Source organism: Paramormyrops kingsleyae, chromosome 9 (assembly GCF_048594095.1).
Source record: "Paramormyrops kingsleyae isolate MSU_618 chromosome 9, PKINGS_0.4, whole genome shotgun sequence".
Classification (NCBI taxonomy): domain Eukaryota; kingdom Metazoa; phylum Chordata; class Actinopteri; order Osteoglossiformes; family Mormyridae; genus Paramormyrops; species Paramormyrops kingsleyae.
In genome coordinates, this window is record NC_132805.1 from 32,783,648 (window position 1) to 32,811,482 (window position 27,835).

At 45.2% G+C, this 27,835-nt stretch overlaps 2 protein-coding genes across 10 annotated transcripts in view; one reads left to right on the forward strand and one right to left on the reverse strand.

Moving 5' to 3' along the window:
• Positions 1 to 6,416, forward strand: part of LOC111843634 (neurocalcin-delta) — a 49,108-nt gene extending 42,692 nt beyond the window's left edge. For 5 of the 6 annotated variants that reach the window (XM_023811395.2, XM_023811370.2, XM_023811387.2 and 2 more), the window contains exons 3-5: positions 1,162 to 1,267; positions 2,371 to 2,489; positions 4,184 to 6,416. In XM_023811395.2, the coding sequence (XP_023667163.1) occupies positions 1,162 to 1,267; positions 2,371 to 2,468 (204 nt within the window). In that variant the 3' untranslated portion in view covers positions 2,469 to 2,489; positions 4,184 to 6,416. The other variant, XM_023811360.2, reaches the window with a different exon arrangement.
• Positions 6,417 to 8,992: 2,576 nt separating this feature from the next.
• Positions 8,993 to 27,822, reverse strand: grhl2a (grainyhead-like transcription factor 2a). Of its 4 annotated transcripts, none has more exons than XM_023811329.2 (16): positions 27,480 to 27,822; positions 25,391 to 25,577; positions 24,372 to 24,436; positions 23,552 to 23,888; positions 23,257 to 23,315; positions 23,010 to 23,166; positions 22,526 to 22,637; positions 18,291 to 18,385; positions 12,265 to 12,423; positions 11,768 to 11,855; positions 11,536 to 11,675; positions 10,914 to 10,951; positions 10,610 to 10,701; positions 9,479 to 9,564; positions 9,219 to 9,283; positions 8,993 to 9,131 (listed from the first exon to the last, which is right to left on the reverse strand). In XM_023811329.2, the coding sequence occupies exons 1-16, from the start codon at positions 27,497 to 27,499 to the stop codon at positions 9,017 to 9,019; spliced, it is 1,815 nt and encodes a 604-aa protein (XP_023667097.2). In that variant the 5' UTR covers positions 27,500 to 27,822; the 3' UTR covers positions 8,993 to 9,016. The 4 variants fall into 4 exon arrangements, with proteins under 4 accessions (XP_023667097.2, XP_023667105.2, XP_023667088.2 ...); XM_023811337.2 differs by having other exon boundaries at positions 11,798 to 11,855; positions 23,552 to 23,906; XM_023811320.2 differs by having other exon boundaries at positions 23,552 to 23,906; positions 27,480 to 27,821.
• Positions 27,823 to 27,835: the final 13 nt, after the last annotated feature.

A 27,835-nucleotide genomic window follows, 5' to 3' on the forward strand; every position in this document is an offset into this window, starting at 1 on the left:
TCTGTTACCTGCATCCACACCTCCAGCTTGGTTAGCCAGGTGATGTGTTCAGGTGTGCACTGCCATACCCATCTCTATCCACCCCCACATCTCTGTGCCAGGGCTGCCACATCATCCTCACCATCGCAGTGCTGTTGTTGGGGAAAACACAGCTGGTCTTTCCCGAATGTTCTCTTCCATGCTTTCTCTTTTTCTTTCCCTAGTCATTGGGGGCTGATATTGCAGACAGCTTTGACTGTCAAGTGACCCGTAATAACAGCATTTGCAGCAGACTGATTAGGCATCCTGCAATTCATAATCACTTTTAGGGAAGGCTAGGGGGAAAAAAACACAATTTTGGAGTGAAATACTCCATAAGCAGAGCTCCAATTAGTCACACGCTGGCTGTAATTGCCCTGAGGTTTAAGCAGCGCTGTGGAATTGTTCATTAAATTTTCAGACACTCTGGACCATACCAGTGTGTTCATTTAGTGCACCTTCATAACTAGACCCTCTTTCAGGCTTTCCAGGTTTGCATCTCTGCTACAACTGTGCCACTGGTCACTGAGGCCCTCTACTTTAAGATGCTTTAGGACAGTGGTCCTCAACTCTTTTTGTATCGCGACCCACTTTTTACCGTGCCAGCTCAGTCGCGACCCTATATCAAGTATAGGTTTAAATTACCACCATGATCAGGCATGCAGTGCAGCGCAGTTAATGCCAGTCTATGCCTGTAGCTCAAATCTGATTGGATGTGCCAGTGAATTTAAAATTATGCATCTGTGGTCTGCCTTGTGACCATTTCAGAGCTTGCCGTGACCCAAATTTGGGTCGCGACCCATGGGTTGAGAAGTTTCTCTGCATGTGCTTTGTTGATGTAGAAGATTGCACATTGGTTGATCTCACACTGTAGTGGTTTAGGAACTCGACTTTACCACCGTTAACTTTCAGTATCTGGTCTTGAGGTGAGAAATGTATGCCCTTGAGGAAAGTGCTTCACCAAAGATGCAGCAGTGAAATTCAGGAAAACTTACTAAACAGAAACTACATATGCAGGTTTGGATAAAAAGGTTTTTTTTCTAAGGAAGGTCTATGGTTCACTTGAGGGGCGTGGGGTGAATTCCATATCTCGTTCAGTTATAACATCGTCCCTCCTACATGACCTCTGATCCCTGTCTTCAGGCAATCTACAAGATGGTCTCCTCCGTGATGAAGATGCCAGAGGATGAGTCCACTCCAGAGAAGAGGACAGAGAAGATTTTCCGGCAGATGGACACCAATCGTGATGGTGAGTGTGTCGCTCTTCAAATATGTACGTGAAAAAACACGCGCGCTAACCAAAATGACCAGGCTGCTCATACAGAAAACCTTGCCATCTGTTAGTAAATTACGTCACACTTCAGAATTGTCTCGTGTTTTTAGTGAAACCCTCAGTTCCTCAGAAGCAACTAGCTAATTAGATTTTATTTGCATTCAGAAGGTCCTAGCTATTTATTTTATATATATATTTTTTTTTAATGCTTCATTCATTATCATGAATGAATATTAATTTTTGCTGGTATATGGAATGCTGCCCTCTACTGGTAGGGGTGGAATCCTACTCTGTGGTATGATGTGCATTTCACCCTCCGAAGTACCTCCAGTGGCAGTCCCCAGTTTTTCAGTATGTTTTTTTTCCTGCATTCTTCAGTCATTCCACCAAAGTCAGACATCAGAATTAAAATCCTCAAACACTGCGAGGATTCTGCACATTTTCTCCTCTTTATAAGTCATTCTGATCCCGTGAGGGAGGAGTCCATGTGGCTGTGGGTCTGCAGTCCCCATCTCCCCAGCATTGAGGTGGAGACGCTGCAGCCCTGATCTGTTGTTTTCATCTCCATTCTGTAGTAAATTTCCAAACTAGCGTCTTAGGGACAAAGACAGATGTGCTGAGGGATGTTTTTTTCTGATTGTTGTTACAAAATAAACTGAGAATATGCTTTTTTCATCATCTTACATGCTTTGAAGTCACTGTTGGGGGCTGTAACGCAGTAGACTATCATCTGAGGATTGAGGAACCAAGAGCTCATCAGTGGGCCACCTGCTGTACATACAGTGTAACTGCAGTCTGGTGTTCCATTCCACTAATAATCGCATAATTTATTCAGCTGTTCTGCGGACATTTCCCAAATTGACAAGTTTTATCCATTTAAACAGTGGGTTTAGAACTTTATCCCGAACTTTCACCCTCTAAAACTTATAGTCATAAAATGAAGCTGTAAAACCACAGCACCCCCTGCTGGCTCAAAGTATGTCATACAGCCCGGTTTCCAAAACAGGAACGGCTGTGCTGTCACGCACAGACTTGGATGCGGGTGAGCTGACCAGGTCGTTTTATGTCATTCCATCCAGGCAAGCTATCCTTGGAGGAATTCATCAAGGGAGCCAAGAGTGACCCGTCCATCGTGCGCCTGCTCCAGTGTGACCCCAGCAGTGCTGGCCAGTTTTAAACACAGCCGACCAGGCACAGTGTAATTCACTCCTACCTCCTTTCTCTGTGTTACTTCAGCTTACACAGCTCCGGCCAGGAGTAGCAATCACTGAAGTATTCCTGTGTGATGCATCAGTTTGGGTCACTTTCACATGTACTTAGTACTTTTTGATCCACTCTGCAAGGACATAACTTTGGCTTAAGCATTGGAGGGATTGAGGTCTCCACCCATTTAACGGGGTTCTGGGGGTTGTATTAGCTGGTTTTGATTATAGAGGGGGTTACAACCCCCCCCCCCCCCCAATATTGACGCCCAAGCCACTCTATATAGATTATTTTTTAAGGGGTGATTTTAGCAGTGGCACCTGTAGAAAATTTCAGCTGGGATGGTCATCAGGTGGCCAGTTCACACCCTGTCTTTTTCGTTGTTCCGTTTAGACATTAAAATAATCCATGTTCCGTCTTCATTATCTTGAAATGGCCGCCTGTTTAGTAGTGGTAGCCATGACCAGACCTTACACCCGTCTCTGGATTTAAGGTCATTCTATGCTACCCCTGGATGTTGGTGTCTGGTCTTTGGTGGGCGGCGGCCTGTCTACAGTGTGGACGGGGCCACACCCCCTCACTAAGTCATGCCTTAAAAAGGTGCACAGAGGTATCAAGTCACTGAGTAACAGAAATGTTTTGGACTAAGTGACTCACTCCCTGTCATTAGGGACTTTTGCTTGGGGCTCAAACAATATGATTTTTTTTCTGCAATACCAGTGCAGATTTTAAGGAGTGGAAAATTCTGATAACTGACCATTTTGAGTAGTATTGTTATACTTTAAAATAGGCACAAATACTTTAAAACAGTGCTCTCCTGACTGTTATGTTTCTCAACTTCAAACAGTAGAAACTCACCTACTATACAAATATTAAACCAGGAGTTGATGCATAGTAACCTTAAAACAGTAAACATGTACTCTCTCTGAACTCCCAAACGCAAATTTAAAACACTTAAGAAAATCACTTAGAGTCCTAAAGTTTTGTCTGGTTTGATACGATATTTCCATACCCATTGGACCATAGACAGCACTTTGGCTAAGCTGGCTAATACTCCCAGACTTTGCGTGGGGAGTGATAATGCAGGAGGTTTCGCTTCCCAGCATTTGCCCCAGTGAGAGAGCGCCTCTTCTCATCAGGAATAGACATCATCCGTTGTTTGTCAATAGGTTTTGTGAGGTTAAGCCCACACTTGCCTGTCACCATGACATGTTTCAGGTCAGAATTTGACTGATAACCCATCGTCAGAATGATATAGGGAGGGAAATTGTAGTATTAGAATAAAAAATCAGCAGCTGCATCCATCATCAGAGTTGGTGAGAAGCCGTGGGCTGTTTTCCTTGCTTTTCTGCATGATTATGTCCTGAGCTGCACATCCCTGTCTGTGTCTCTGCCCTATTGGGCTGTTGATATCGGCTCCCTGTTGTCTTTTAGTGTCAATGACCTTGCCTCCTAAAAGGGGGGGGGGGGGGGAGCTTCCGGTGTTCCACTGAAACCCCCCTCGGCTCGTCCCACTTTAATTCAGCCTTGATTGCATTCATTAAAATGCTAATTAGCCCTGGCGATGCAAAGGAAAGTGGAGTCACAGTCTGTGTGGAGTCACAGTCTGGGTTTGGCCCCTCATCAGGAGATGCCTGGGATGGATTTAACTTTTTATTTATTTTGTTTCCCATTTCTGCTTCTTTCCAGTGCTTTTTTGGGTTGACCGACCCAACGTGTGTCAGGTGTTTTACCAGAAATCACCCCCAGCCCTCCCCCTCCCCCCCAGCCTTAACCCTGCGGAGAAACTGACAGAAAAGACCTTCAAGCAAGTATCAAGCACGAGACCCCAGCAAGGATCATAGATTCACGGGGTGAACCTCGAGAGAAGATGGACACCCCATCCCCCCCCCCCCCCCCCCCCCCAAACCCCAAGAACCTTCCTTGTGATTTCACTACTGACCATAACCACCTGTTGATTGGTCCCGGTGCTGCACGCTTTCGCGCTTCCCCAGTGCTCTGCAAGACTCAACCACAACAGCACACTCAAGCATGCGTGAGACATGAACAGACGTAGGTATGTTCCTGGATTTGGAGATAGATGTGGGATCTGACCCACTGAAAGGTCATGATTTGTTTTCTTTCCAGTCCACTCTACGCATGATATACACAAATGTCCGTTGAGCATTCTATAACCACAGAAGGACCACACGCCTTGCTATGCATCTGTTCCTGCGACTGCACCGGCAGAGCGAGGACGAGCTTCGCTTGGTCCCTTGGCTTTTCAGCTTTGCTTTCATGTGCATTTCAGAGCTCCGCGCGTCAGCGGTGGTCGCGTGGACTCGCATTTTTTCCTGCGGTGGAGTTTGTTTTGCAACACCGCATTTCTTTGTGCTGTCTTAGTTAACGGGTAAGCTGCTCAAAACAATGGTGTGTCAGTGTCTGGAGACACTGGGGCCAGTATTTTTGACAATGTTATTTTAAAGCAGAACAATGCTGTCGCTTAGATCATTTAACATCTACAGTTTTTCATCAGTAGACTCCAGTTGCAGTGAGATTTAGTGTTTTTTGTTTTTTCCCTAAGAGCTTCAAAGAGGTAGTGAAGCATGCATGTGTTTTCTTTTTTAAAATCTCTGCGTCAAGCAGGGAAAAAAAACCTTTACATCCAGTTTTAAATGTTTTTAAATGGTGCATGTGAGGTTTTTAGTGTTTTTGTTTGTTTTTTTGTAGTTTTGAGATTTGCATACGTGTGCAGAAGGGGGTGGTACCTGTGCATTTTATGCAGCCGTGTTTGCGATGCGCAGATACACGGGTGCACCGGTGCCTTCGTCGTGGCGTGTGGTCACTGCCCCGGGTCATCGCTACAAGTCACAGGGGTGTGTTCACCAAGATGGGGGACGCCCAGCATCCACGGCCAGGCCATGAGAACGTGCCACTGACACATGCGCGACACGGGTGGGGTGGGGTGCCGTGGCGTGGGGGTGGGTGGGTTCTTTTCCGGCTGCTTGTCATGGCTTTTTGTCCACACGTGAGGCTGGAAGCATGGTCACCTTCCGTGCTTGTTGAACATCCGTGATAATCAAACGTGAAACCCATCAGGGTTCTGAGCCAACCAGAAAAAAAAGATAAAGGAGAGGAAAAAGTAAGAATCCCTCCCCAGGGCTGACACTCCTCCTGTGTTTGGGCTCTGGCAATCATTTAAGAATCCCGGGAAAACAGATCTTTTCTCCTTCCCCTTGGACATAGCTGAGATTCCAACCCTAAACTCAGTGGTGTCAGTTACTGCAACACTGACGATTTGGACAAATTTGAATGTTTTTGAATAACTGCTGTTTTGTATTAAACAAAATTAAGCCTTTGAGAACAACTGCAACTACTGCAGCGACATTGATGGTTTCAAGTTGTGCTGTTTTTTAAAATTTTAAATACTGTATCAGGTGAGATATTACACACATCAGCATCATGTGGTCAAGTGCCAAATATACGAAACCAGTATTGTATAAATTTATACTGTACAATTGTTATCTGTCGAACAAAATGTTTGTAATTGTTGCATTTGTAGATTTTGTATGGTAACCTGTATTTTGTGACAGTGTAGTTTTTAAAAATAGATTTTTGTTTTGGTTATCTTATAAAGCAGCAATATTTAAAAAATGTCTGTTTAGTGCTTTGGCTGTGCGTTCATGCTGTTTTTAAATCCTGATAACACATAAATGGTGGAACGTTTATTTGTCAAGATGTAATTATAATCATAGCTTCTGTAGTATAGACTGAATCCAGCACCTTACAAAGTAACCAACTTTGAATGTGACGCAGTGTTACCGTATCATAAAGATTTGCCGAGCTGGAATCTGCTTATGCTCACAGAACAGTGATTTAGGATTTCTGCCAGGATGTTTAAAATGTTAAAGGCCATTAGTAATACAGTTACGTGATTAAGTGATGCTGAGTGGTTATTTTTAATCCAGCCCTAAAACTGCTGAAATAGACATATCATCAAATGTCAAAAGCAATCTCACAAGACGACAGCTTGGGCTGAGCTTGGCTGGTCTGGCTCAGCTCCCCATTGCTGATGTTTTGACCTCGCCCAGTACCAACACCAGCGCCTGTTGTGCATACTGTGCATACATTAGCCACACAAATCAGTCAGGAAAGCATGGCTTTAATGGTTGAAGTTGAGAGAGGCTGGGTTCACCAATGCAGTCAGTCTCAGATCTGTTTTCTCCTTTACATTGTAGCCACTGCACCTTGCATATACTGTGAGCATATTGCTTTTGAAGTGTTGTCTTATTCCAGCCTATTGAGGGTGTGTATTTAGCCACTGGAATTTAATGCTGCGGGATTCTCTCATAAACTCAACATACACACCGGTCACTGAAGGACAATGATGAAATGGAAACAGTGCAGTTGTAGATCATGTGACCGTGCTCAGTTCAGATACCCATTCTCAACTCTCAAATTAGCAGAATATCTGAAGTATTGGAGAGAATTGAACTACGAAGGAGCCGTGATTCCAGGCAGGTTTTTGAGACATCAAACCCTGAGAACCATGTTGGTCCTTGGAGAACAGGTATGAGAATAACCTTCTTGGCCACCAGTCACATGGTCATTGTCAGTCATAGCTCAGAAGGCAGTAAATTCTGTGGTTGTGTGCAAGTGCTGGGGAAAGAGCAGCAGATCTTTGTGGCTTCATTCCCTATTCACACTCTTACAGGATCAAGCCGTCTTTCACACCTGGGAACAAAACAGCTGCGGCCGTATGACTTGAAAATGTTTCCAATGCTAATGTAATTCTAAAAACTGCTGGTTTACAGTTTAGTCTTCTGACCCGTTAGTTTGCTGGAGAGCAATGGTTGTGGAAAGACGTTTCAAGAATTAGCTACCCCTAACAGTTTTAACGGCAGAGATTAAATCCTGTGTTAAACAGCAAAAAAAAAAAAAAATGGTTTGGCGTTAGCATGATTGCAAGATGGAGCAGGGAACCCAGATGATTGCTTGTGTATACAAAGCAATCAAAAATGAGGCAGAATCGCTATTCAGCAGTTATAAGGTCAGTGAGAGTGGCTAGTTAAAATCAAGTACAGTAAAAAAAAATTCAGACTTTAAAAGATCTTGAAATTAGCTTCACATCTTTGATGACAACCAGTAAAAAGCCGACCGACCTAAAGCATTACTGCCTCATTTACGCTGCCGTTTATTCAAAAAAAAGCAGATATGTACAAAATTATATATTCAAAAACACCTACAATAAAATTTTGTACAAAGGCATACAGGATTTCTTTCCAGAGATTTCAGCAATTTTTCATATGGCAAATGGGTTGTAATATATTTACATGCATCTAATTCACAGTGCTTGTTTCTCTAGACCAGGTGTGGGCAATCTTATCCGCAAAGGGCCGGTGTGTATGCAGATTTTTGGGGTGCTGTTTAGGTCAGCTGTTCAAACCCATGTGTGAGGACTGTTCATCCAATCAGTCCTCTAATTAGTAATCGAATTAGGGAGCTGCAGCGAAAACCCACAGGCCCAGCAGCCCTTTCTGGTTGAGCGTGCCCAATCCTGCTCTGAACTTAATGCGCAGTTTGAATTCCACAGAGTGATTCATTACAATACTTCCCCTTCTCCTTAAAATGGTTTAAAGGACTTTGGTCGCTACACATATGTTTTTACAATAAAAAAAAAAAACAAAAAAAGCTACATTGAATAGAACCATGGTAGCAAATTATAGATGCGTAAACACAGGAATGCAATTTTTTTTTGCTTTTTTTTTTTTTTGGCCTGGCAAAGCTAAGTGCTGTAATGGAGAGAAACAAAATGACTTTCAGCTCATGGTGCAGATGACCGAAGTTTCAAGTTCCTCGCGGTGGCTCTCCCAGCGTCTGTTGCAAACGTCACAAGACTTGTTTTCAGATGGACGCAAGTAAGTGGATGTGTGCATCATAACGAATCTATACAAGTACAAGGTGACCTGGCTCCATAAGCATTACTATCAAAGCATTACTGCCAGGACACACCTATAATAAATGCTGTGGTTCTTTAGTAGATTAGCCCTAGAGCCGTTGCTGAACAGTGAACAATGGCAAAGGAGTTCATCTGCAAGACGGACAAGCAGCCTCATGAGAAAACCTCGTTGTGACATACCTCTGTCGGCCTGTAGGGGGCAGTGTAGACTAACTACATAGTGAAGGAACACGAAAATTTGGGAGACCTCGCTTGAAATAGCATTCCACTTATTAGAACCTTTCCCTGGATCTGTAAGGTGACACACTGTTGTAACGATCTCTCACCCAGAAGCCCTAGCAGTCTAAGGACAGTTCTACATCCAGAGTGACAGGCCTAAATCAGAACATGTCTCACTCCCCCCCCCCCCCCACCCCACCCCCCCACTTTGCATGATAGGGACTCTGTAGCATACACCAGTGACACCCTTGGTCCAGGCTGTATTTACAGAACAGGGCCAATCTGCTCCATTAAGTCCCATGACGCTATTGCCCTCTCCTGGGAAACGTGCAGCCAACCGACTGGCTATGGTCCGCCACCCGTCCTCAGATTTCCGTCAGTGTGACTCTGTAGGTGTCGGCCAAGCCCTCGATGCCCAGGATAAAGGTGTCCTCGTTCGAGTAGTGCTCAATGATGTTGTCATCCATGTTGACCAGGATTCTGAGCGAAGAAGTTTAAACGTGGGGTAAGAAATGCAAGGAAAGGGAAATTTCATATTCCCAGTAAATACATAAAGGAGAAACCCACCCTTTTTTGCTCTTCTTGTATATTTTAGCCATCTTCTCTATCGGCAGACCATATTTTTCTGATATCTGTGAAAAGAAATGTACTGCTGATGTACAAGAACACACTACACACAACATTAAGACATTTTTTAAATCCCTCCCCAGTGTCACACAGCCATGAAAATGGTGCCGACGTTGGGTGTACCAAGGGTGACCCCGTGAGAGATCTCCCAAGGTGCAGAGGTGACCCAGAAAAGCTGTAGTGGAGAGAGAGTCACTTACTGCCTCCATCAGTCCCTTCAAAGTCGGGGTCTTCAGCATGAGTGCATCGAACACCTCATCGGACTCCTTCCTCACGTAGAGAAGAACTGCGAAAACAGTACCGATGCACCGATAAGGAAATTTCTGGCTGATACGATAGCCGATTATTTCGAAAACTGACACCGATACCAATACTGAATGTTTGGGTGGTTCTGCTTAAATAAGCAATTTTTTTCGGGTGGAGTGTCCCTTTAAAGAAGTATTTATGTTTCGGTAAGAAACCACCAACTCTGGCGTACACCAGCAGTCCCAGAGCACCATATAACTGTATTTACAACATTTATAACAGAGAAGGGCTGATCATCAAGTGTGATAAACACCATGATTTTCCGAATAATGTCTTTTGATTTCTCACTGTCTGCACTGGATTTTCTTTCGCTATCAAACGCTTGCGTTACCGACGGACTCGCGTTATTCGGAAGCACTGCAGTCTTCTTTACTGGAACGGATTTGTTTTCCGGAAACTTCAATACTCCTGACTCTCTCGCCTTGAGGTGAGCAATCAAATGTGTTGTGTTGAATGCTTATTAGTAGATCCTCCTCATGAAATTTTAGCAGGGTAACATTTGCAAAATTAATTTCTAACGTTTTCGGCAATATAATTTCACACAGCAGACATCTTCCTAACCGTTGGTGGGTGGGTGAAACAATACGAGTCACCATTTTAAAAGGGAATTATCGACGGTAAATATCACCCTCATTTTTAATCATTAGTCAATACCGATAATTGGCCAATACGATCGGTGCATCCCTACGCGTGTGCTGAAAATCCCCTTAGATACTAGGGCATGACCAAAACACTACAGCCTCTTAGCAAATAAAATAAGATGGTTAATACTGCATTAATCAAAGCAAGTGCATGTAGTGTCTTATGTGGGGTCTCCTGCCTGCAATTTTCACCCCATGCTGATTAAGTTGCACCGGTGGAAAAGCAGATGAGCTGCATCGCGCAGCCGTGTGAGCGACCTGCTAAAGTGCTGGCTGCAGTCCTGCATGGCTGCTTTGCATGCAGTGAGCAGTCACCCCATGAGCCATTTGCATGGATGTAGATCAAACGGAGAGAAACTGTTTTCAAGTTTGGGCCACACGCACCTCGCTTCTGCGTCTCCTCCTTGGACAGCTTGGCAGGAGGGGGGCCACAGTCGTCCTCAGGCCCTCTGAACATCCTCTTTACCAGGATACTCCTACAAGCAGGTGTTACTTCAGTTAGCTGGACGGACACCTGTTACTATCCTAGGGCTCTGCTTCCCCAACAACCCCATAGTCATTCAGGCCTAGAGCTATTTTAAGGGATGGAAATGAAGGGATTGCAGTCAACCAGCAACTTTGAATCACGCAAACACGCTATGCTCTTGTTTACGGGCTGCGTGACAGCCAGTCACCCTGCTCCACGTACCCTTCCCTATCGATGTCTTCTGTGCTGAAGGCAAAGACCTGTGGGAACAAAGGAAAATGGCCACTTTGATAAAAGCCGCAATAAAAGTCCCCTAAAGATTAGGCAGTGAGAAGAGTAAGTATGGAGAATGGTGGAGGGCAGTCATCTTATACCACAAACATCTGAAGAGCCCACGAATACTGTACTTCAAACAAGGCCCAAAGCCCTCTAAAGGATTCAATAATCCAGACCCCAGTTACCAGGATGCAGGACACCTTCCTCACAGCAACAAGGAGGGTGAGTTCATCTACTATGGATTTACATTTTATTTTTTTCTTTAAAAAATGGCCAGTGTCTTCTTAAGTCCTAATGAAATCTCCACTATGGGGCAGAACGTGCACAAGTGTGCAATTCACATGAATGTGCCAACAACAAAACAAAGGACCACGCTTATTACAGAGATTTCCTCCATGTTTTCCCTAACAAGTTTTTGAGCACAAACGAGCTTCGTGACAGTTTGCAGAAACGATTCGGGCACCGACAGCTGGTGTGACTGCTGTGCACGGTGTTCGGTCAAAGATACACATAACGTAATAAAACCGGCCGACACATTAATGACAGTGAAGTTCAGACGTTCGCTCACCTGCCCTGCTCTTTGAAGGTTTCCAAAATGGACATCCGGAATGAAGAGGACGGGCTGGGAATCCAGGTTGGACATGGATTTGAAGTAAGTGACGTCAGCCTTCTTGGACGGGGATAACGCTGCCAGGTTGGCTTCCTTCCCTAACCAATGACAGAGTACTCACAGCGTCAACACCCAATAGGAAACAGCATGACCTCAGCAGGTGACAGCTGCTATTGGATCAGTCGCGTACCGTTATTGGTCTGAGTGCTGCAAGCCTGACCTTTAGTCTTCTTACGGTTCTGTTTCCTCTCCTCATCCCGGATCTTCCGCTCAGCTCCCTTTAAAGGGGAAGACAGACGGACACATCAGTAAACCAATGGAACCAAATTTAAAAAGTGAAAGTACAATGGATTTTTGATCCCTATAACAGTCCCAGAAGTATGTTTGCGTCTCTCACTCTCTGGAGGGATTTTCCCATGAATTTTTTAAAGCAATTAATGCAAACGCCAACAAAACACAACTGTTAAATATTATAAAAGGCAAGGCAATCCTCATAGTTTTACTGTTGGTTTGCTGTTTTTTTTTTTTTTTTACAAAACAAGGTTTAAAGATGGTAGCACCTCTGAGGAATACCATATTCAGACTACGGATCAGCTGGAAATATTTCGCTGGGAACACATTAGGTTTCAGGGCACAGATACACGCCGGCATGCTCAGACTGGGGGAGGAGGGGTCCTCGTAGCTCACCTTGTCACAGAACACCTTGATCTGCGAGTAAGCCCGGTGGATGGGCCTGTTGCTGCGGTTGTTGTAGCTGTAGGTGTCAATCTGGATCATCAGGGGAAGCCCTTTCACGCCCTTCTGGGAGGAGAAGTCCGTGCTCAGGCAGTTGACCGTGATGAAGATCTGCGAGGTGGGTGAGGAAAGGCGGTCAACGCATCTGCAGGTCTGAGTGAGCAAGGCTGACCCAAACTAAAGAAAGGTGTCCCTTCTTCCTCTTCTGGCCGGCCATCATCAGGCTCCTCCATCCAAACCATCTATCTAATCCATCCATCTGTCTATCTATCTATCCATTTATCTATCCATCTATCTTAATCCCATTCAGCAATCTATTCTGCCCATCCTATCCATCTGTCCTAATCAACCTATTCTTTTCATTCAACCTCTATCCTATCTATGCATCCATCATCCTATTCCTGTCCATCTATCTATCCATCCATCTATCCTAACTCTCCATCTCTCTCTCCTATCTATCCATCCTATCCACCATTCAGCGGTATTACTGCATGCACTGGCATGTCATTACAAAACATTGGTCTGAAAGGTCTAGCTTGTTCTGCCACAGAAAACATCCAATAGTCTGAGTCTGTGTTAAAGGGAATTAAAAACAATGAAACACCAAGTTATGAAAACTATTCAACTTGTTATGTATTCAGCAATTTACTAAATGAATAAAAATTATAGCACAATTATTGCCTACGCACAGTGCCAGAGAACTCCGAGTGCAGCTTTCAGCTTTGCCCACATCGATTCGAAATACGCTTCAAAAACCTAAATCATTTCAATTCTCCTGGACAGACATCAACACTTCTGATAATGCAGCACACTGCATTCTGGGAAATTTGGTGTCTGGTCATGGTGCGCTGTGGCTGCAAAAGGATTTCAGCGTTTTAGGACACAGATGCTGTGTTATTGCGAGGAACGTCCACATCCCCACCAGGCTGACCTGACCTCTTCTGCACGCGACTGGCTTACGGCAGCCAATAGGAAGCAGGGCAGCGAGGTCGAGACCAGGCCAGTCACTGGTTCATTAAGCAGCCGGGAGCGTTTGAAATGGGCCCAAAGCACTTCCAAAAGATTTATTGATAGGTCACTAATAATCACCCGTCTGGACCTTGTGGAGATGGACTGGAGGGCCAACACAAAATCCCCCACAAAGTCCCTTTTTTGATTTTAGAAGCTACATTAACCCTCGGGGCAGGAGGGGGGGGCAGCCTAATCCAAAAGGCGAAAAGACTTGTGTATATCTGTCCAGCTGATCAGGGCCAGAAGTACACTAACCCTGGCTGAGCAAGGTTTAAAAAAAAAAAAAAAAAATGGCTGAGAAACTTCTAGAATCAGATTACTAAGTGACATGGAGACACCAGGCAGCCATGGTACTGGCAACGCCCCAAGCCCTTCTCATGCCTCGGGGCAATGGGGCAGGGCGGTGCTGTGTGTGGGACCCAACGCTGGGAGAGGAAGCCTCTTTGTACGGCATTACCCATAAACCACCTGAAGGCAGCCCAGAAGGATTTTCAAACACCTTCCATACTTCCTCTACCTTTCCTGGCCGCAGTCCCTGAAATATACCCAGCTGTTGGCTTCGTATGTTGCAGTCAGTGGGAAAAGCCACACCAGTGATCTACAGTACCTCACGGTGAGAGTGCAGACAGTCACAGTAGCTACACTTAGGCTGATCTTGCCCGTTACGGTGTTTGCAAAGATGTTGGGCAATACGCTGCATTAGGAAAGGGGACTTTCCATCATAACTCAAATCCCAGGACAACACCACCTTTGAAGTCATTCTAGAGACAGTAAAACTGCACAAACAAAGGCACGTTACGACGTAAAGCCTAGTCTGCGCTTTGTTTTCCCGCCAGCCAGCACGGACATTCCTGATAATGAAATTTACGGCATGTGGGAAAAAAAGTGAAGAGTGCATTTGACTTGACAGAAAGTGGTTTGCTGGTGCCTCTGAAGTTCTCGCATGCAAGGTTGTGTCAGCCTTTGCTCAATGCTCAGGGACAGCGGTGTTGGACGTGGAGCAGACGTATGCATTTGGGCGAGGCCCCGTCTTCCTGCTCACAGCGGCATCCTAAATGCCAACAGGTCAACACAGGAACCTGTACAGACTATTCAGCTCCCACAAACAACATGTGGGCTTCAAAGGAGAAGCGAACACGCTTCCTCTATCACTCGGAATCAGTGGCCAGCACATTCCCAGACTGCTCCGAGTACCGAGGTATTTATTTATTATTTAGTGCAATATATTAGGTATTTGCAAATAGGTTAAATATTTTAACTGGCCCAGGAATGATCAGATAGACACATAGCAATTAGTTTAGCAACAAACTCAGTGAAGTAGAGACTGTCTGCACACAGTCAGTTGTTAACGGTGAGACACTAAATCAAACTCTTTGCCCAAAGCTAAGGCAGAAATGTAATTAGCGATCAGTGGCACGGATCAATGCATTTCTAGGCAGTTCTAGGGCAGGTCATATGATCAGGCATTAAATCCACACCAGAAGTTTTTAAATGGCTTAGAAATCAAACACTATTTAAAAAAATTTGCCAGGTCAATTAAATAGTTCCCTTACAAACAAATCCAGCGCCGGCTCACTAAAAGACGGTAAAATCCTCTATGACAAGTAATTTTCAAAAGAATTACAACACCACTATCTTGTCTGAACCTGTGAACTGCCAATGACAACTTGCACAAACAACAAAACGAGGCTCCTTCACCAAGTGGTCGACGTGTGTGTGTGTGTGTGTGACAGACAGAAAAATGCTTCTGAGAAGCATGCTGCCCTCACTAATCTCTCTGAATTAGCCGCCTCATTTAGTTAGCAGACAGATATGGAGGAGGACTGCTTGAGCAACTGTCTAACTGGCCTTAAGTAATAGGTCAGCCGTGTGAGTAATCCGCACGCGGAGCGAAAACACACACGACACATCCGCCCGGCACCCGTGCCCATCCCACACGCTTCACACAAAGGTGAGGACGGTTGCCTAGCGACCGTGGCGCTCCATTTCCATGCCGCCTCGGCCCGCCACAATGAGATCCAGGCTCTCAGGACATCCTGTCGTTTTTCGGGGGTCCTGTTCCTGCCACTCTGCACGAAACAGACGTTTTGGGCAGCTTGCTCTTTCCAGACACGAATTAATGAAACCAGAAGGATCTAGGGAGTTAATTCAAAGAATAAGCTTCCATCTAATCTTCATAGTGACCATATCTGAAGATTTGGTACGCGAGAATATCCTTCCTGTTTTCCTTCTGTGATCATGTTTTTATTGTAAGGGACCAACAGACTGTCACCCAAAATGCTAATAATGAGATGGCATCTTAAGATAGCAGCCCTGCAGTGACTCAGCGGAGCAACCTCGAGAGGCACTGCAGAGGACGACAGGTGATGGGACACGTTTGCCCTGGTGCGCTGCATCCCGTTCGTAATGATGTCTACTGCGTATATGACGCAGTACAACCTGGACCACCGGCACACTGAAAATGCCCCTGAATGTGCATATAGGAGTGGACCAGCCAGACACCAGCACACGCACACGCGTGTAGCCGAGCAGGGTGATGGATTGCAAAATACTCTGTGCATAAAACGCACATATCAAGGCCCAAAGATTCCCTGGATTTATCAACTCCAGGACGACAACATAAAACTGATGATGGACCACTCAGGGATCAATCGGCTGTGTTACGAGTGACTTCTGTGTACAGCCATGTTTTAAAGCCCACTGCAGTTACACAGCTCATAACATACCTGCAGTCTTAGGTAACAGCAGTCAACATTCCCAACAATCATATATAGATAACTTATCGGCAATGAAAAATGCACCGGCAGTCATTTTTTGAAACCGATTCTGGATGAGAGAGACACACACACAAATGCTAAGTTCTAATCTTCTGATTTCTCACCTGGACACAAGACAATGTGCCTCTGACCTCCTTTCACAGAAACCTGCAACGCATTTTAATTGAATAGAAGCAAATGGGAAATTTCAACTTCCCAAGTAAATCAAAACGGGAACTAAGCCATCAAGAGGCCGACACAGGAACCTCAGCTGCAAGGCCCCTCCTCACATTCAGCTCTGTATCTCACCGAGTTCCTTTTTAAGGACACAGAATATTTTCAACCATAATGACTCAGTTCTTTGCAGATCATAATTTTAAGAAATGGTCACCATTTAGTTTCTGTTGTATTATTACTGTTGGATCTAAATATTCATAAAAGTTGCTGTTTTGGGAATTATCAGCTCTGGGAATTCTTACATCTTAATTCAAAATGATATCGAAGAACAGTAAGGAATAAACAAAAGCATTGTGAATTTGAGGGAGACGGACTGCTCCGGTCACAGCCAGTGCGGCTCGCCAGACCGTCAGCTCTACAGTCAATTTTAACAGATTTATAATAGGATCAACTGGCACTTTCAAACTTCCCCTCAGCTTATTAGTTCGGTGCATCATCACGCTCCAAAATGGAACCACTGACCATGTGGATTCTGGTTTCCTATCCTAGATACAACTGGCCTTTTAACCAGCTTCTCTGGTTTCAGTATAGAAACCAGTACAGACCGATTAGTATGACTGGGCAACAGTCAAAATGTAAATATGTAAATCGCTTTAAAAAAAATGTATATACAACAACTCCTTTGTATTGATGGAGGCTTAAAAAACCCAGGAAAGAGTATGAATCCCTAATGACAGAGGGGGCACCAATGACCCCGGTCCTCTTCCACCCATCAGCATTCAGAGCCCATCCTGACAGCAAATATTTACCCAGGGAGCCACGGCAGAGTCCTTCTGAGGCTTATTTGCAGAGCCCTCGTTAAACAGAGGAGGCGGATGGCAGCCGGGCTGTTGGGTGGGGAGGGGGTTGCTCCCTTGACCACACCCATCAGCTGTGTTCCCCCCTCCCCCTAACAAGCCATAAACTACAGGGTGAAATGAAGAACGGCACCTTGCATTCCACTAAAACCCGAAAAGCTCTTGGGCTCCATGACTTCAAAAGCCCAGAAAAAATGTACCCAGAACACTGGACCTGGTTCTGCTCTGATCCATCCCAGCTTCTATGTATCTCATGTAGAAAAGGCCATCATGTGAAAGTAACTCTATGGTACCAGACAGCAACTGAAATAGTGGGTTTCTAAACAAAGCGGTGCATCGCTCACTTCAGAACGACATGTGATCGGCAGGGAACCCCCGTCCCTATGACTGCTGGGATGACATCACAGGTGTGTGGCACCCGTTTGCCAAACCAGTCTCTCCAAAATGCACCAATCGCCGCTTTTCCACTGCCACCAAGATCCAAGCTGTAACAGGGTCGTACTGTTAACTGACAGTTTTCCATTGTAAATTATGGGAACTGAACCCAAGCCGTACCTACACTGACATCACCCTGCTTACTAGCAGGGATGAAAGCGTGAATAAACCAAGCTGACTGCATCACCACCACCTGACTGGTCGAAATGCAGAGGGACCAGTGATTTGCGTCAATATGCATGGATTCATTCATTCATATCGCCTATCACAATGTATCGATGCATCCCCGATAACTCGAAAAGTGAAAATTCCAACCTACTACTTAAAATACTATAGAACAGCTGAATGGATTCATAATGCAAATTCCGGTAGCATTTGATGCTAACATAACACGGCGATTCTAACAGACGCGCTGGAAGAAATTAGCAGATACTGTAGTAATCATGATACACATAGTGTGAACAGTAAGCGCCCCTTTGGTTGAATGTCATGTTCTGTCGCTCTCCAAACCACAGCACCTCTCTCTTCGTGGTACAGGTCGGCTACGGCTTGGTTCCTGTATGCCAGTGGAAACGCGCCGTACGGATTCAGTACAGCAAAGCCTTCCAATAATCACAGAGGATTTATAGGCAGCAGCGAGGGGGGAAGATGGAAATAATCTGTGAGTTTGGAGTTAAGGCAAAAGAGAGACGACCACCTGGAGTGTTTTTACCCCACGACCGAGGGGCACAATTCTACTCACCTTCGCCTCCTCATTGACGTCCCAGGTGAAGGAAACGGCGTTGTACGCAATTTCCTCAATGTTCCCAATGGTGTTGAAGCTCTCTTTGTAGTCGGCTGCAGAGGGATATCAGAGACATGAGATTTTGGCCGGACCCCTAACCCTCCCCTCTATCCGAAACGATTTTCATCACCTCTCGACACAACACAAATGGGTGTAATCGGGTCCGTTATTCCCAGGCAAATTTATGACAACAGATGCGACCAAGTCAAACAAGCCCCGCATTTAAAGGAGGATCAATGTTCCCCAACCGAAAAAGAAAATAAAAAACCAACAAGAATTAATTTGAAGCGGTAATGATCCTAGGCGCTCTTTTAAAAGCTGTGTTTTTGAGGTTCCAAAAAGGATGTTTATATGTGTGCCTGCTTAGATGTGCACACCTTTTGTAAGTGAAAGGCAGAGCTGTTGGACAGAGGTTTAAACAGCTTTATGGGTTTAAAACGGGGGAGGGGCAGACAACCGCACCCATAAAAATCAAATCGGCAGAGTTTTATCAGTCGACTGGTTCTGTTTGGCCAGGCAAACAAACCTGACCCCTCCAACGCCTGTCCCGAACCATATCAAACGCAGAAACAAGCAGGTTTATCTTGAATAAACGATTGAAGCTGAAATGAATTGAGCCAATCTGAGTCACTTGGTGAGTCAGCCAGCGCTGTGCCACCCTCCACATCCGCATGGCGCCGGTCCAGCAGTCATGCAGCCTGCCAGCCTCACAACAACTACTGATACCTGCCGCTCCATTCGCCTCCCATCTGGTTCTTTGGGGGGGTTAGGTGGGCCCAGCACTGCAAGGGGTTCTGGTACCGGTTTCACAGCCGACAATCGACTTGCACACCAAAGACTGCAAATTCTCTAAATAGGACAAATGACCACAACTGACCCCTCTGCACCGCGACCTTCCGCATCACGGTTTTGATATATTGTAGGGTCAGCATGAGTAATTAAAAGCGAACGTCGCAGACGACATGCGAAGGCCAGCAGATGACGTACAAAAGGTTTAGTGCTGCTCTGACCTGCATCACGTTAAGCAGCACTTGCCGATGCACCCACTCCCATTGACTCTGCAGATTGCGTAAAACTGAGCGGAGAGTTTGGGGATGGAAATCCAGAAATCTGCCCCCCCCCCCAGCACCCATACAAGGGAAGGCACTGTAGGGAGATCGGTGCCCATGTAACGACAGACACAGCTGTGAAGTAAACTTCAGGTTCTGAGCAGAACCCCTTTGTTTCTACAGACACTTCGCTGTCTTTCAGCCCCAAGCTTGTCAACTCCCACTTCCCCATGTCCTTCACCCGCCTGGCCAGCACCCCACTAGTAAGGGCTTGTTCCTGCATACACCCCCCCCCCCCACACACACACACACACACAAACACCCCATTAACAGCTCTATTCAAATCCCGCATCCAGCAAAACGGGTCCGACAGCTCCTCACGGAACGCTTAACTTGTTATGCAAATCAGCAGCACGGTGTCTGGTTCCAGGTGCGACTCGCATGCCCAGAATCTTCTGCCAACAGGCTCAACGGATCCCCAGCTCCCCCAGGGTAGAGAACACCACCCTTCCCCCTTTTCCTTGGAACCGGCTACTAGGCCCAAACATTCCCACTCTGAGGCACAAATCATAAGCGACATTTTAAAAAAAACAATAAACAAAAAAAAAACCTGCCATATTTACAGTCTCAGAGTTCGAACCCAACATCTAAACATGTTTTTCCCAAAACATGCTACACTGAATATCAGGCACATACTTCATTTAATAATATCTACCATTATATTTTTAAACGGTCACAGTAATCTGTGAGGAGAGGAGTAGAGGTATAGACTCTCAGTAAAACCATCACAGCTGCCAACTTCTGGTGATATCATAGCTGTTATGGGATCATTTTGTAGGTTTTTTGTGCGATAAACCATTTTCTTTTATTAAATTTGATAGGCGGTTGCAGCACACTGGTCTGGACATCATATCTGAAAGTACAGATAATCTTACACGGCCAAACACAGACATCAAGGTGCTGTGCGGGTCACCAGGTCAGGGCACAGTCCTGAAGGTTGTGGGCTCACGTCCTGTGGCCAGCAGAATGATCATATCGTCATTAAGCTCTTGACGAAGACCCCAAACCACAACCGCAATCCAGTGATGCAGATCTTGCACCCCCTGCTCATATTGTGGTATTTTTGAGTTAGCAGAAAATATGAGAATTTTCATCGAAACTTCAGTGTCTCACAAAAATTTACATTAAATATTAAAAATAACTTAAATAAAAAGTTCATTTTAATTACATTTTTATTAAATAAGAATTAATTTAGTAAATGCCAAATCACAGAATCTAAGAATTAATTTATTGATTAAGGAGAAAAAAATTATTTTTTTTTGGAATTTAGTGATAAGTGGTTATTGGTAAGAGCAGGATATGACACAGTGCACAACAACGAAATGCGACCTCTGCATTTGACCCATATGTGACATCGTGACATAGCAGGGGGCAGCTAATTCAGCGCCCGGGGAGCAGTGCTTGGGGACGGCACCTTTCTCAGGGTACCTCAGTGGTGCCTTGCTGGTCAGGGATTCGAACCAACAATCTTTCAACTACAAGTGCGCCTCCCTAACCACTAAGCCACCACTGCCCACCTTGCATACTTTGCATTGCACTACAGCTGTTAGTCTGTTGTGTTTTTGTAGTAAATTATTGCCTAGCAGTTATTCTTGCACTTTTGTGCTATTATGTCTGGATCATTTATGGCGTCTCAATATCGCCACTGTCCTGCATCACACTCCTGTATGCTCCTCATTCCGAAAAGAAATTGTTCCGAGTCTGGAGTTCTGAGAGAGCAGTCATGACCAGTGCTCAGCTCTGGACCAAGTGGGTTTTTAAACATCCAATCTGAAAAAGACTATTAACCTGTAAACTCAACTTAATTCAGATTTGCGTTAAAGAGTAACTTCAGGTGGGAGTTAATCATTGAACTACAACAATCCAGTCTCTGCCCCAAAGTGCCCCAACAATGACAGAGGTCTCTGCTGGCCAAGCACTTTGCATGGTATCTTCAAATCAGTTTCCTGATATACCTAAAAAAAAAACCTTCCCCACAGCAAGCAAGCTGCACTGCAGATGAAACAGACAGATACACAGACAGGCTCCGCCCACATGATATCACTGATCGCCCATGACGGCCATCCACCACACCCATAAGGAACTGGGCTTTAAAGCATTAAAACCACTAATAATGTACAGAGAGAGGGGCAGCTAAATTATAGCTAAATGGCTAAATTTAATTAGCGAGATTAGCCCTTTAGTACTCAGACAGCGTGGCCCCTCTCAGTTTTCAGTACCTATTAACGGGTCGCAAATCACAGCCCGACCCACCAGGCGCCGTCTGGAGCAGCCTATAAAACCGTCAGCCCGGTCAGACGACGCAGACACAATTTATGGGCCGAACGAGGATAGCGAGTAAAACTCAGAGCGGAGGTGGGAGAGGTAGTAAGTTTCCACGCGGCACCAAACCGCACCGCGCGAGAAATGCGGTGTAGTCACGGCTGCGATATCCAGCGCCTTACCGGCATCTTTCGCGAGATGGCCGTCCCTGGCGCGCGGGAAGCATCCTGCCTCGACAAGTCGGGCATTTTTTCGCCGCTCCGTTTGCCTCATGCAGCGCCAGAGATTCACGCGTCCTGGCACGTCCGGCACGCTCGCGCTCGGCGAGGATCGGACAAGCCCTCACAAGGAGCCGCTCCGCCATCACCCGCCCGCCGCTCGGATTGCAGCCGCGAGCGCCACCGGCTCCCACGCGCTGACCATGCCGCAGACTACCGGACAGGCCTCGGTGACTCCCAGCTACAGAGACATTTTAAACTCTTACGGAAAATTAAGCTATTGCATATTTACTAGAGCAGCACAGACAGTGAGGTTTAATGCGAGTCTGTACAACTTTGACGGGTGTGAAAAGCAAACGTTCCTCAAAAGGGTAGTGGGATATTCAAAATGAGGCAAAACATCAGCCTTTGCGGCAAAAAGCAGCAAAATAAAAATACAAATTCTGAACTAAAAGGAGGACAGAGCCAGACACAAAGTGGCCCCCCGGCGATTTCGCTGCCTCTCATCCTGGCCGTCGGCTGAGGCGGCTCCATCCTCCAGCCAAGGCCGTCTACAGCACCCTCGCCCTCCCCCTCCCCCTCCCCCCAGGGAGAGCAGCCTTACCAATGTCCAGGACCCTCTGCTTGGCCGTGTGCTGCCGTGAATGCCAGTACTTCCAGTACTTGAGCTGCTCATCCCGGTTCTTGTCCTCACTGAACACGACCATGATTACACTCTGAAGAGGAGCGGAGCGTGAAAAACGGTCAAATTAATTAAGAAACAAATGGTTCCTAATCTGAGGAGACAGGGTTTCCACATTACTGCATCTTACTGTCACATTAGAGGTAAAGAAGTCTTGGGTGTTCCTTAAGACGTACGATTGACATAAGCCAACAGAAGATGACACAAACTCAACAAGCCACGTTACTGCCGTTGAGCTCAAACTTGGGTCATACTTGACCTACATAACGACAACAACGGGCGACACATTTGAGGCACTTGCAGTTGACGTTCAGTATTTAGTTTGCACACCTCCCGAAAAGCCTCCAAGGTGCAGTAGGCCTTTGGAGTCACAGCGCCCCCGGTGGCCTGGAGATGCCTCACTCACCCTCACTTTGCTGATGGGATGGCGGAGACACTTGTTGGCTCCAGTTTCACTGAGGGTCACGGCATAAAACTGGCCCTTATTCAGGTAGGTCATGGGCCCCTCCCCCTGCTTCTGCCGCAGGGACTTGGTGGCTTCCAGGGTGTACTGGAAGGTTCCACTGCAACGAAACAGAAGGCAATTCTTTAAAGCTGCGGTAAGTACACACAGGATGGGCTTAAGGCTAAACGAGTTAGAACGTGGGCCTTACAGCGCTTGCTGGTCATAGATAAATTCTTCGGGCCCCAAAGATGAAGATGTGTGGTATTTCTGTACAGAAAACGAAAGTGTCTCATAAACGTTTCACATCAGGTACGTTCTGAGGGGCCAATACCACCATGCATTAACGGCACAGGGCTGAAGTAAAAGGGTCTGACAGGTAGCTGGGGAATGTCCGAGACAAGCTGCACACATGTGACACAACCTGAGGTTCTCCTGGCTTTTTTCTTTGACCCAAAGCCTCAAAAGCATCACTTTCTGCCCGAAGACCAAGGCCTGGACCTCACCTCATGGTCCTCCGGGAAGGAGTCTTCATAGCTGCTGTCTGGGGTGCTGCACTGGTCATCTTTGATGTATACGGCATGTTCCACAGAGGGCGCGCTGTAGGGGTTCTGCTCGTAGGCTGCCCGCACCACCTCCTGCCCCTCCACCTTGTAATGACTCCCAGGGCCCATGAAGGGCGGGGCGTACGTCTCCGCCTTCACGGTCACCACGGCTCCGCCCTCCACGCCGTACGGCTCTCGCTTGGCCTCGGACGTCTCCGCGCTCAGGGACAGGTTGACGGGAACGGATTTCAGCACCTGGACGCGGTTCCCCGCGGTTCCCGTGGCCCCCTGAGTGTCACTGTCCAAGGAAACGTTCCTTGTTTGTCAAAAAGACGCAGACATTAACGCTTTTGTGCAAAATTAGTCAATGCTCGTTTTGATGCATCGTAACCCACTTCTAACACAACTGACGAAGTTGTGGAACCTTATTTTTTCCCTATTAATATCTTACAGTCTTTTTCTTGAAATCTGTCATGGGAGCATATTATCTGCACACACACATTCACACACAGCTGCTGTCCTCCAATTGTAATAGATTTTGAATAACGTAACAATAACAAGCATGTAATACATTAATCATTGCACTAGCAAGGCTATATTTTCATCCGTTTTCTTTCCGATTAGCTACACCATCAAAAGAGCTACACTATTACAACAATGCATCGCTTTGAATTATCGATCATTTAAGCTAATAGTTCTAAATTACATTTTTTAAGGGTTCCCACCAATATTACGTGTCTCACAAAAAAAAACAAAAAGGGAATACAAACAAAGTACTGACCGTTTTTCCTGGTCTTCTGGAATTTCAACTACTTTAGCGATCGGCAGCCTCTTTTCTTTGGGAACCTGAAAAATCAAGATCAAATTACGTCGTCAGAAATGAGTATCCATTCACGCGACCAGCCGTGCAGCTACCAAACAGTGCACACTGAGGCTGTTCTGCAAGAGATCACATCAATAGCAACCAAAGTATCACACACATATTCAAAACTCAAATTGCTCAAGAAAACTATTTATATTCTCTGAACAATTACTTTATTGCTCTTGTGGTTTTTTCTGCTGTGGATCTTGTATAGTTTTCCTTCTCTACTAGAGCCACCCAGTAAACTGACATGACCATTAAAGCACCACACTAACTCACCACAGACCATCACTTAGCTAAAACAGACCTGCCATTTTAATTTACTTTTTTTAATCACATTGCTAAGACATCTACAGGCCATTGCTTAGCCACATGTTTTTAGATTGAGACAAAACTGCAAAGACTGGTAGAGACCAGGCCACGCAGTGCAAACACACTAAAATGCCACCCCTTAAACCACCATGCCCCCCCATAATAGGATATATGAGGCCTGAAAACCAGAGGGAAAGCTACCAGCTTTCGGCAAATGTGACAAAACCAAATACACAATGAAAATGTGGTTCAACCAACCAGCAAATGGTTTCATACGACAATCCTGTTTGCCATTTCTGTTTTCATAAAACTACATAATTCTATTTTATTTTTACATATTATGCAATTTATTCATGTAAATAGATTTGAAAGTGTAATTAATGTTTTACTTTTTGATATATATTTTATGATATATTGTTTAATATCACATTGTTACGTTTTTTTACTTAGATAAGTACTTTTATTATATATATAATTTCACTTTTATCCAAAGTAACTGATGGTATGGATGTTCACATATAATAAAATAGCCTCCTCATATTCCAGCGATTGGGGCTCAGGAGGCAGCTTGGTGTCCATGACGACCAGGCGCTGCGTGCTGATTGGCTGAAGCTCCCCCTCCTGACCTTGTAGTAGTCATAGAGCAGCCCCAGAGCGGCTGCACTGTCCTCATCCCCATTGATGCTCATCATGGCCTTGGTGGCGGCCGTCAGCGGGTTCTCCAGGTAGGATTTCCAGGCCTCATCCTCGCTGGTGTAGGCCCTGCGCGTATGGAAGGACGTCTCGCTGGGAACCACCACCACAGGCCGCTTGCTGCAGGGACACGTGCAGAGCAAGGCGACGTGATGTACGCTTTGGAGAACACACTCAAACCGCAGGACCCAGGTCATTCCAGCATTTAAACTGGGAACTGGGCTTCTCAGACAATTTCATAGATGCAGGATAATTTCAGAACCCAAACTCATGCGCCACATTCCTCCATTAACATTCCTAAGAAACTCAGGTCCCCTCCCATCTCAGTAGATTGTCCATCAACTTCGGTATGAAATGACTACTGTCTCTTATTCGATGACCGGTGTAATAACAGCGTCAATGCCCATACGGTACGGCCAGGACAGACGCAGCAAATTCTCCAATTCTGTGCCGTTGCACGTCATACTTCCTCATAGAAACATATCCGCTTTATGGGCTGGGTCAGGTAAAGATCACGCCGAGTATGAGAAATTATAGTCGATGAAAGAAAATACCAGTCAATACACTGATATGACTATTGTTGTTGTTGATATGCGATTAACGGATGCACATGTGAAATTACACAACCGAATATCACGACAAGAAAAACTGGTCGTGTGACTCCTGTAGAATAACTGACGATACGGACTTCCAAAATATCCAAACAAGACACTCCCAAAGCCAGGCGCTGCATTTCAGCACTGCCTGAACAGTGCACTACAAAGCACATGGCTGTTCTATAAACTTTGGAAATTAATAAGAGTCAACTAAATATGGGTTGGGAAAACACTTCTTTCACACTGATTTGTAGTTCGGTAAAAACCCTTATTCGTGCGCATATTGTGTGCCTATTATATAGCCACTTCTTCCACCATTCGTTCCCAGCACAGTATTGCATCTTCCTGTTTATAATATTCTCTCCAATAATTTCCACTCCTTCCAAGCCCTTAACTGAATCTGACAGACGCTATTATACAGCTGTTCTGTAGTTGACCACAACACAGAGACCTTTAGACAGCTGGATTAATTTTCATATGTTTGGGTTTGTTTTTGCTATGTAAATGGAGGTCAGAGCCCCATTCTGTTCCACCCCACCCCCCGCCGCCCATCCAGGTCCCACCGGGGGTGGGTGTCATTCGCTTTTCGCTGGGCCCTCATCACTCCGTCACTGTCTTCCCAAACTTTCCACCAGTCGTATTCTTATTTAAAGAGCTTCTATAGGTTTCTATATGGTGTAAATATAAATGATTTGATTAGAATAAACTAATTTAAATAAACTCATCAATATAAATATAACACAGTTAAGAGGATATCAGAAAAAAATCCATATAATATCCTGTCATTCAGCTCCAAAAAACAAATTGTGTTTCTTTCAGGCCCGTTAGGGATTTAGATTTTCAGAAAACCAACAAAAAGAAAAAAAAAACATATAATCAAACTAACTGAAATAATTAAAATGTTACTTAAACCAATTATGACCAAAATTGGTGTTTTAGATTAAGATTGCAAAACGCGGTATTTGGCAAAACACTTAAATGTTATTTTATAATCACCCAAGTTATAAAATCTTGCACAGGCCTATAAAACTGTCATGAAAGTTTAAAGTTTTACGATTACAAGAAAAATCTCAGAATAAATATCACGGCTCACTTTTAGATATCCGGACACCAAAATGCACAAAACGTCGTATTTTAAAATTCACCTTTTGTTTCTCCAAAAATGGCGATTTTAGATATACAGCCTTGGACAGCCAGGGTAACTTGATTCAACGCAATAAAATTTTCAGATATTCTAACCACTAACATGATAGGCATTTTTTATGCAGCGCTGGAAAACTGCGCAAAATATTCACTATAATCACAAATAGTTCGTGCGGGAACTACAAAAGAATGCAAAAATAACAGGGGGGTCAAACGCTTAAGAGTATCCCAAAGCTTAATGAAGAAAGCGCTGCAGTCCATCAGAACCAGTATGTTCACTTACTTGTCGGTCTCTTGTGACATATTTGTTCCGACGAGCTCTCCTTCTCCCTTTCTTGTTCTTCCTTGTGAAACTGGACTTTCAAGTCTGCGCAGGTAATGGTGCAGCGAACGGGAGAAGCCGTCGGAACTCGGGCTACAGGTACGACTGCTTTTTTAATCGGCTTCTTTCGCATCCCTTGTTGCCGGATCAGGTACAACGCGCGTTCAGGTGCATTTGGAAGGAGATTCACTCCTTGCGCTATTGAGCCTGCATTCCTCCACACACCGAAATATATAAAGTGGGTAATATTATTCAAAAGAAAGTTTACCTTATCTGCACTTGTAGATGAGTGCCGTAAACTTTGTTGGAATTCTTTC